General features: G+C 42.6%; 1 protein-coding gene across 3 annotated transcripts; it reads right to left on the bottom strand.

Annotated features, from left to right (window-relative positions):
• Positions 1 to 32: 32 nt before the first annotated feature.
• LIN7C (lin-7 homolog C, crumbs cell polarity complex component) lies at positions 33 to 7,698 on the bottom strand. Of its 3 annotated transcripts, none has more exons than XM_036428504.2 (5): positions 7,563 to 7,698; positions 3,126 to 3,244; positions 2,808 to 2,879; positions 832 to 1,041; positions 33 to 277 (listed from the first exon to the last, which is right to left on the bottom strand). In XM_036428504.2, the coding sequence occupies exons 1-5, from the start codon at positions 7,597 to 7,599 to the stop codon at positions 122 to 124; spliced, it is 594 nt and encodes a 197-aa protein (XP_036284397.1). In that variant the 5' UTR covers positions 7,600 to 7,698; the 3' UTR covers positions 33 to 121. The 3 variants fall into 3 exon arrangements, with proteins under 3 accessions (XP_036284397.1, XP_036284398.1, XP_036284399.1); XM_036428505.1 differs by lacking the exon at positions 7,563 to 7,698 and adding an exon at positions 6,283 to 6,328; XM_036428506.2 differs by lacking the exon at positions 2,808 to 2,879 and having other exon boundaries at positions 7,563 to 7,614.
• Positions 7,699 to 8,351: the final 653 nt, after the last annotated feature.

Raw genomic sequence — 8,351 nt, 5'->3', positions numbered from 1 at the left:
CAAGGAGCAGTTCACGGTAAGTTTGTTTTTCTTTATAATCGTTGGCATTGCGGCCATCAGTAGGTCACAAGTAAAACTTCTCTAGCTAAAAGCAAAATGGAATATAAAGTTCTGAACTGCATTAGGTCTGCTGCCTGCGTTTGGCCGATCTCATTTTTTCAAAACGTGACTCCATTTCTTCTAAGACCTTAGGTGTATATCGCACTACTAATTTAACCTTTCCTTGAGCTGCTTTCAGCAGTTCTACAGCTTTTTCATGATGTTCTCCTTCCACGCTCTAGAAAAAAATACACACACACAATTAATATATAGGTTTTACAATTCATTCAAAATGCAAAAATGCTTCAAATACATGCAAGTAAAAAAGTTTTAATGTTATATCATTTCAATACTATAAACCTATGAAATAACCTAGCTTTACCATTTTAATCAGTGTGAAACCCTCTGCTAAATATATTATTTGTAGTCCAAGAACTGGTTTCTAAGATCTAAATAACAGCACATAAGTTTACATACTCTATTATTCCACCATTCTATAAGACCAAAATGAGGGGTAGACTTCTAATTTAACACACTGCCTTTACTACTAAACAGCTTAATTGCTTCATAAAAATCACACTAAGCATTGCTAGTTTTCACTGGAAAAAAGCTAAACACACATAAAGCCTTTAAACTGTATCACTGTACTAAACAGTACTGCCTGGGATTCCTTTGAGGGATTTCTAAACTGCAAAGCTTTGCCCCCTTATATTTTCTGTTTCTATAACTCATGTACTCCCCCAAGTGGTCACAACACATTACTACAAATAGAAGTAAATAAAACATCCTTACCACTCCATTAACAGAGAGAAGTTGATCTCCTCGCTTGAGGCCCCCATGTCTATCAGCAATTCCTCCTGGAATTATTCGAGATATATAGATTGGAGAGTTTTGTTCTTTGCCTCCCATGATATTGAACCCAAGGCCCTCTTCCGTTTTTGGAAGCTCAACAACTCGAGGATGAGAATGTCCTTCGCTGGCAGCAAATGCAGCAACAGTAGCCTGGAACAAAACTTTACGTTTAAATATATCACCTTTATTTCAGCTCTTACATCTTTTACCTATTTTTGAGGCGCACACATTTGATGTTTGAATACCCACAAATTCATTGGCGGTTCTGAGAAGGTGAGCTTAGGAGAATGGTGTTTTAGAGGAGATAACTGGGACTGTGTAGGAGGTGTTCAGGTCAGTGGATCCAGGTCCCAGAAATACTGTGCAGTAGTTGGCAGGCAGGCTTGTAGGCAATGAGCACTGCCATTAAAGAGGAGAGCCTCTTCACGCGTGTGCCAGCAGTCTGAGATTTGGGGCTGGAGAGCCCAGCTGTTTCACAGGCCTTTGTGCAGGACACAGCCTATCTACGTAACCTGTAAGGAGGTAGGTGTCCTCTGGCTGCTGTACCATTTGTTATTGACACTAAAAAACTCATAAGAAATAACTCAATATCGAGAAAAAGAGTACATATAAACATGGACTTTCTTGTTGCTTTAGTTAACTATCTAGTTACTACTAGATTTAAGGCTCAGATATTCAGTAAGCTGTGAAAATCATATAACTCAGGAATAAAAGCCAAGTTTCTAGCCCTCCTTGGTTTAGCTCAGGGGATAGAGTGTCGGCCTAGGGAATGAAGGGTCCCAGGTTCAATTCCGGTCAGGGGCACACGCCTGGTTTGCGGGCTCGGTCCCCACTGGGGGCGTGCAGGAGGCAGCCAATCAATGATTCTTTCTCATCATTAATTTTTCTATTTCTCTCTTTCTCCCTTCCTCTCTAAAATCAATAAAATATATATAAAGCCAAGTTTCTGTGTTTTTTCTACTCTGTCAAACTACACCCCCATGTTTAAGTGTTTGTATTCAACAGAGGATCCAGTATTTCCTTACGCAAACCAGTAACTCTCAATGAAAAATTACCTGCTAATAACTAATTCTAATATAAATCACTTACTGCTGACATTAACTTATTCTAACTAGATATGGACATTGAGTTCATGTAGGAATTACTGAGGAAATTCCCACATGAGAAAGCACAGGAGGCCTGCCACCTCTATAGCTCTGAAGAGATAATCTACTAGTGACATTACCACATCTTTGCAGAGTGAAGGTAAAGAAAGCAAAGAGAAACCAGGGGAGCATCCCTCCAAAGTCTACCATTTTTTTTTTGTGTGGTCTGAGGCAGGTAACAGTCTGATGCTTTCTCACCAATAAAATGAGGATAATTCATACATCAAACCTTTAATGAAAATATATACAATCAATGATACAATTAAATATGCATACTGTATACTGCTATATATTTTATGATATGTGTATTATTATTTGTGTGCAACTGCATTTTAAAAAAATATATATATTTTATTGATATTTTACAGAGAGGAGAAAGGGAGAGAGATAGAGAGCTAGAAATGTCGATGAGAAACATCGACCTGCTGCCTCTTGCACACCCCCTACCGGGGATGTGCCCACAACCAATGTACATGCCCTTGACCGAAATCGAACCTGGGACCTTTCAGTCCGCAGACGGATGCTCTACCACTGAGCCAAACCGGTTTCGGCTGCAACTGCATTTTTAATGTATTATCTAATCTGCATGATGGATTATCTTTTGTAAAGACAATAAAAAAAGATCCTATTTCTTAGTACTTGAGATGGTCCAGTATAGGTTGAAAGACGTTGTTAGTTTTCAAAATAAGCCTATAATGAATCTAATAATTGTATATTAAAACCTCAAATTTTAAAAGAATTTTCTCACTTTTAGCAAATGAAAAACTTTACCTTTGCAGTAGCATTAGCTCTCACTTCAGGACTGCTGCTGATGTCCACAGTCTCATAGACATGTTCATATACCTACAAAACACAAAGTTTGTGATTTTAAATCTCAGAAAACACCATGCTTAAGTTGTACGAAGTTAATGAATGTGCTAAAATTTTACGTTAAACTATGCATCTTTGTGAAATGTTTGTCTAACAGAAATTTCAAAAATTAGGTTCTAATGTTTTTCTAAAGTTTAAGAAATTCTGAACGCAAATTTCAGAGTATTATCTTATCTAATTTACTCAAGTTTTTAGTAAGCTTTAATCCCATGTACTCACCTCTCTTACAGCATTGCAGAATTCACTTTGCAGGACTCTTTGTAAAGCCTGAAGTTTCTGTGGTGGTACCTCCCCACTCCTTTGTAGTTTTTCCAACAATTCAATTGCTCTACAGATATCTAGAGTTAAACAAATACATACTCATAGATAATTTTCTCTGAAGATTCTCTAATATGTAATTGAGTAGCAGTTAGGATTTGTTCCTCAAGGATGAACAAGAATAGGAAAAACGCCGAAACCGGTTTGGCTCAGTGGCAGAGCATTGGTCTGCAGACTGAAAGGTCCCGGGTTCAATTCCGGTCAGGGGCATGTACGTTGGTTGCGGGCACATCCCCAGTAGGGGGCGTGCAAGAGGCAGCTGGCCGATGTTTCTCTCTCATCAATGTTTCTAGCTCTCTATCTCTCTCCCTTCCTCTCTGTAAAAAAATCAATAAAATATATATTTAACCTTTTGCACTCCGAACCATTCTGGACATTGGCTACCAGCTACTCGACGCTAACGGCGGAAACGTGCGTTGAATTAACTCAATTCCCCGTAATCACTAATAAACTGCAATGTCCCCTGAGAGGGGAGATCCGAGTGATATGCTAGAATTCCGATGTCCCCTGAGAGGGGACAGCGGAGTGCAAAGGGTTAAAAAAAAAATAGGAAAAACATTAAAAAAAAAAAAAAAAAAAAAGGTGAACTTGTGTGTGTGTTGGGGAGGGGGGAGGGAGATATGTATATGCCTGAGGATGGGAATGTAAAATCTGAGAATAATGCTGAATTTTACAGTAGATTAAAAAGAAATACTGCTGTTATACATGTATCGTATAAAATCTAGGGAAAAACATCTTTGAGTGAAAGGAAAACTGAATGTGAAATACTAGATGTCACAAGAAAGAATTGAGGCAAAAAACATGATAGACAAAGACTGTTTATGATTCAGAAAAGCTGACAGTATATCAGTAACTATGTAGACAATAAAAATTTACCTATCGTTAGTATTAATAATCAGAGCATTGAACAGAACAAAACACTCTGTGTCAGTAAAATCACTGTTAATTTTCCAAAGGAAAACAGAATATCTATGTAGATAGGAACTATTCCATTGCAGATGCAGTTAATGGCAAACATATTTATAGCAATGGTACAAATGGTCTGTTTTCAACTTAGAATCAAAACAGTGTTTTAACTGAGATAATCAAATACATGTTTACAAAATAGAAAAATAAAAACAATTATTTCTGTCAACCTGGTTTCAATACTAGCTGGGTAATCTTGGGCAAGTTACTTAACTTCCCTGTGTCTCATTTTCTCTACTGAAAAACAGAAACAAGAGTACCTTCCTTATAAAAATTAATGAATAAATAAAAAAATTCATAAAAAAGGGTGTCATAAGAGCAAGCATAAATATCATGCTACGTTTGGCACCAATTAATTAGAAATATTGAGGGATGGTACACATTTATACAAATACTAGAGGGCCAGTGCACAAATTCATGCACGGGTAGGGTCCAACCAGCCCGCCCCAATGGGGGCAGATGGGGCTGGGCTGGGGGGGAGGGGACACAGGTCAGCTGACTGGCCCCGCCCCTGATCAGGGTCAGGGGGTGCTGATTGGGGCTGGGCCAGCCATGGGGAGAGGCCACAGGAGGTTGGCCACTGGCCCTGCCCCTGATGGGGGGGGGGGGGGGAAAGGGCGGGTGTTAAGGCCAATCAGGGACAGGGTTGGCCAGGGGAGGGGCCGCCCCCAATCGGGGCCTTTGGTCAGCAGCAGAATGCATCACAGTGACGCGTAAATCCAGCATTCTGGTTGCTTGACTTTTATATATAGAGATATTAAGCATGTTAGACAATTCTCACTGGGAAATGTGAGGAAAAGTATTCTATAATAGAATTAAGAAATTTTATGAAATTCAGAGTTATGTTTACAACACTGTTAATGATTATCTTTACTTTTATTTTCTTTCTCTTTACTGTTTTTGTAAACCCACAGGGATAGAGTACCTATTACTCTACTATTCCTTGCCCCCCGTTAAGTGGAAAGACTAGAACTTTTTCTTTATAGAATTACTATGGCCTTGTTTACGTTTGCAGCTGGAAAACTGGGAATGAATGTAATGGAGAAAAGAGTAAATCTGCCAATTTTAGCTTAAACTGATGTTGATCAAATAAAATGGAAACAGATTTTCCTCATTCTGATATCTCATCTCTTGAATGGCTGGTGAATGGGGACTGTTGGTTCATTAATTATTTTAATTTACAGTTACAACATGCAATTAAAAATTTGAAAAAGTAAAATACTCTTTCCTGAACTTACACTGTACCTAACACGTTTAAATGTGTTCCACTGACTCATTTTTTAAAATATATATATTACTGATTTTTTTTTTTACAGTAAAGAGGGGAGAGGGATAGAGAGTTAGGGAATGAGAGAGAAACATCAATCAACTGCCTCCTTTACACCTCCCACACGGGAGGATGTGCCTGCAACCAAGGTACATGCCCTTGACGGGAACTGAACCTGGGAACCTTTAGTCCGCATACCGATGCTCTATCCACTGAGCCAAACCAGTTAGGGCCTGACTCATGTTTTGATGATTTAGAAGACATCCAGGGATCCTGATCATACGTACTCATTTTACACTGTAGGACTGTTGGGAATGTTTACAATAGAGTCTGTTAAACAGAATTCTAAGAATCAGAGGTGATGCAGAACTGACTTTCTTATCTGGCTAAATGACAACCACGAACAAGTTATTCATCCTACTAAGGTGCTGAGCGTTCTACTGTGGAACTGAAAAGAACTCTAAAAGAGCAAAATGGAATGCCAGAGGTTAAGTTTCATATTTCGTGCTGCATAAAAATGCAAGAGAGCCCTGACTGGTTTGGCTCAGTGAATAGAGCGTCAGCCTGCGGACTGAAGGGTCCCGGACTGAATTCCCGTCAAGGGCACATACCTGGGTTGTGTGCTGGATCCCCAGTGGGAGGTGTGCAGGAGGCAGCTGATCAATAACTTTCTCTCATCATTGATGTTTTTCTCTCTTTCTTTCTCTCTCCCGTCCTCTCTGAAATCAATACAAATATATTGGTGAGAAAAAAAGAAAAAAAAAAAAAAAAAAAGACTACCAACATGTTAGCATCCTACAACCGGCTTTCAAGAAAAACACCTACTTCCGGTAACACCAAACAGACTTGTTCCCATATATTCATACAAAGCACAGTGCCACCGTGCGCAGGATAAAATGTCACAGTCTCAGGCCTAACTTAGTAAGTCCTCCAGAGTAGCCACTCCCCTGTCAGAAATGATGCATTAATTAATGGCCTGGTGGGCTGAGGGAAACAATGTCCTTCGCAAAGAGGTTTACAGAAGTGAACACCAAGAGGAATAAGCAATGTTAAGTGCACATTTGTTTGTATGAATGCATCAGGGAAGAGGTTTCTCCAAGTACAGTAATTATACAAAACATATTCCTTTCCTAGAGCAGAAGTTACTTAATATTCAGACTGTAACTGCAAATGTCAATATTTGCAAGGTATGTTTAATCTTCTTCCTAAACTCTGTTTGCTACTTTACTAATATTCAAACGGTTTAGTTTGTACACATCTTGACTCGTCACTAATGACTTTTACTGCAGGACTGCCAAAAGCATGCTTGCAATGGACTGAAATAAAGGATTTGGGGAGGGGGAAAAGAGTGGAATGTTGGAAGTCTGTTAACCAGGCCCTCATAGGGACATAACCATGTACCTTCTTCACTGGCATTTGGGTCTCTGATTCCGCAGTCTTCTCTCTACATAGCAAGAACCAGCCACAAGTTGCATGTGTAGAATTTGTAAAGAAGGACTAAGAATGAACTTTCAAATACTTGTACAATCTACCCCTCTTCCTCCTAGTTCTGGAACCTTTCCGAGACCAGATACATCAGCGGGCGTTGTTTCTGAAGCATCTGCGCTGTACCTGGGCGGGGCACCGAGGCCAGGAAATACTCCAACACTGTACACAGACAGGAGGAGTTGCGGTGAAAGTAATGACCGAGTTCTTGCGCGCAAATCGGAGGAGGGAGGAGGGGGGGGAAGGGAAGGTCCCGTGTGCGGGGAAATGTGCGACCCGAGGATGAGGGTGGCACCCTGGGTGTGTGCACCCATAAATGGGGGCTGTGCGTGCAGCCTGTCCCAACACGTCCCTGAATGCGGCGTCCGCTGGGCCCAGCCGGAGGGGGTGGAGGGTCCCGTGTGCAGTGTGTCTGCGAGGCGGACAGGTGGTGGTGCTCCGCGGTGCAGCCTCGGTGGTACCGGTCAGGAAACGCCTACCCTGGGGCCGGCCGCCAGCGGGAGGGGCAGCCTGGCTCCAGGCCTGGAGCCCGGGCCTCTCCTCCTCCTCCTCCCCTGCGGTGACACGGCAGTCCTCCACCCCACTCCGCCCTCCTCGGTTCGGGCCTCCGCAGCACTCACCCCGTTCCAGCCGTACAGGTTCCCCCAGCGCCGCCATCTTCTCCCTCCGCCTGCAGACCCGCCGGAAGTGACGACACAGGGGCGGCGGGAGGGGGCGGGGCCTAGCGGAGCCGGGAGGGCGGAGGCCGGCCAGTATCGCGAGAGGCGGGGCTCGGGTCCCGGGGTCGCCCGGGCGTCTGGGTGGAGAGGCACCTGAGCGTGGCTGCAGGAGGTCGGCCTTGTGCCGCACCTTCGGCGGTTCAAAGGTTCCCGGATACCGCCCTCCTGAGGCTGGAAAGAACCCTTTTCCCCGGATCGTGTTCCCTGCCTCCGATGCAAGCCTTTTCCCGGGCTGCCCTTGTCCACTTTCAGCCTCAGGGACCCCTCTGTGCGACAGCCTCCTGTCTCCAAGATCCTTTTTCTTACGAGACTCTGAAATACCGTGACACTGAAGGGTAAATAGGACAAGTGAAGCATTGCTTTAATTAAAAAAAAAAAAAAATCCAAGGCTCGAGCCCTGGCCGGGTTGCTCAGTGGTTAGAGCACCGGGCCGGAAGGGTCCCAGGTTCCATTCAGGTCAAGGGCACGTGCCTGGGTTGCGGGGCTGGATCTCCAGTAGGGGGCGTGTAGGAAGCAGCCAATCACTGATTCTCATCATTGTTGTTTCTATCTCTCTCTCCCTCTCCTTCCTCTCTGAAATCATTAAAAAAAACAAAAAACAAAACAAAATAACCCAAGGCTCGAATCTTCACTATAAATCTATTTGAGAGTAAGGATGAAAAGTAGAAAAATCGTGAAACACACCTGCGT

Source organism: Pipistrellus kuhlii, unplaced genomic scaffold (assembly GCF_014108245.1).
Source record: "Pipistrellus kuhlii isolate mPipKuh1 unplaced genomic scaffold, mPipKuh1.p scaffold_m20_p_9, whole genome shotgun sequence".
NCBI lineage: Eukaryota > Metazoa > Chordata > Mammalia > Chiroptera > Vespertilionidae > Pipistrellus > Pipistrellus kuhlii.
The sequence above is the reverse complement of the archived record's forward strand: the minus strand, read 5'-3'. Positions and strand labels throughout refer to the sequence as shown.

What these genes read in the sequence shown, in the direction of transcription:
- LIN7C (XM_036428504.2), bottom strand. Translation starts at nt 7,599, where the DNA reads ATGGCGGCGCTGGGGGAACCTGTACGGCTGGAACGGG. An exon ending in GAGCTAATGCTACTGCAAAG is followed by an intron (nt 1,042 to 2,807) that starts GTAAAGTTTTTC and finishes GTTTTGTTCCAG; the next exon opens with GCTACTGTTGCTGCATTTGC. An exon ending in TTCTCTCTGTTAATGGAGTG is followed by an intron (nt 278 to 831) that starts GTAAGGATGTTT and finishes ATTTTTTTCTAG; the next exon opens with AGCGTGGAAGGAGAACATCA.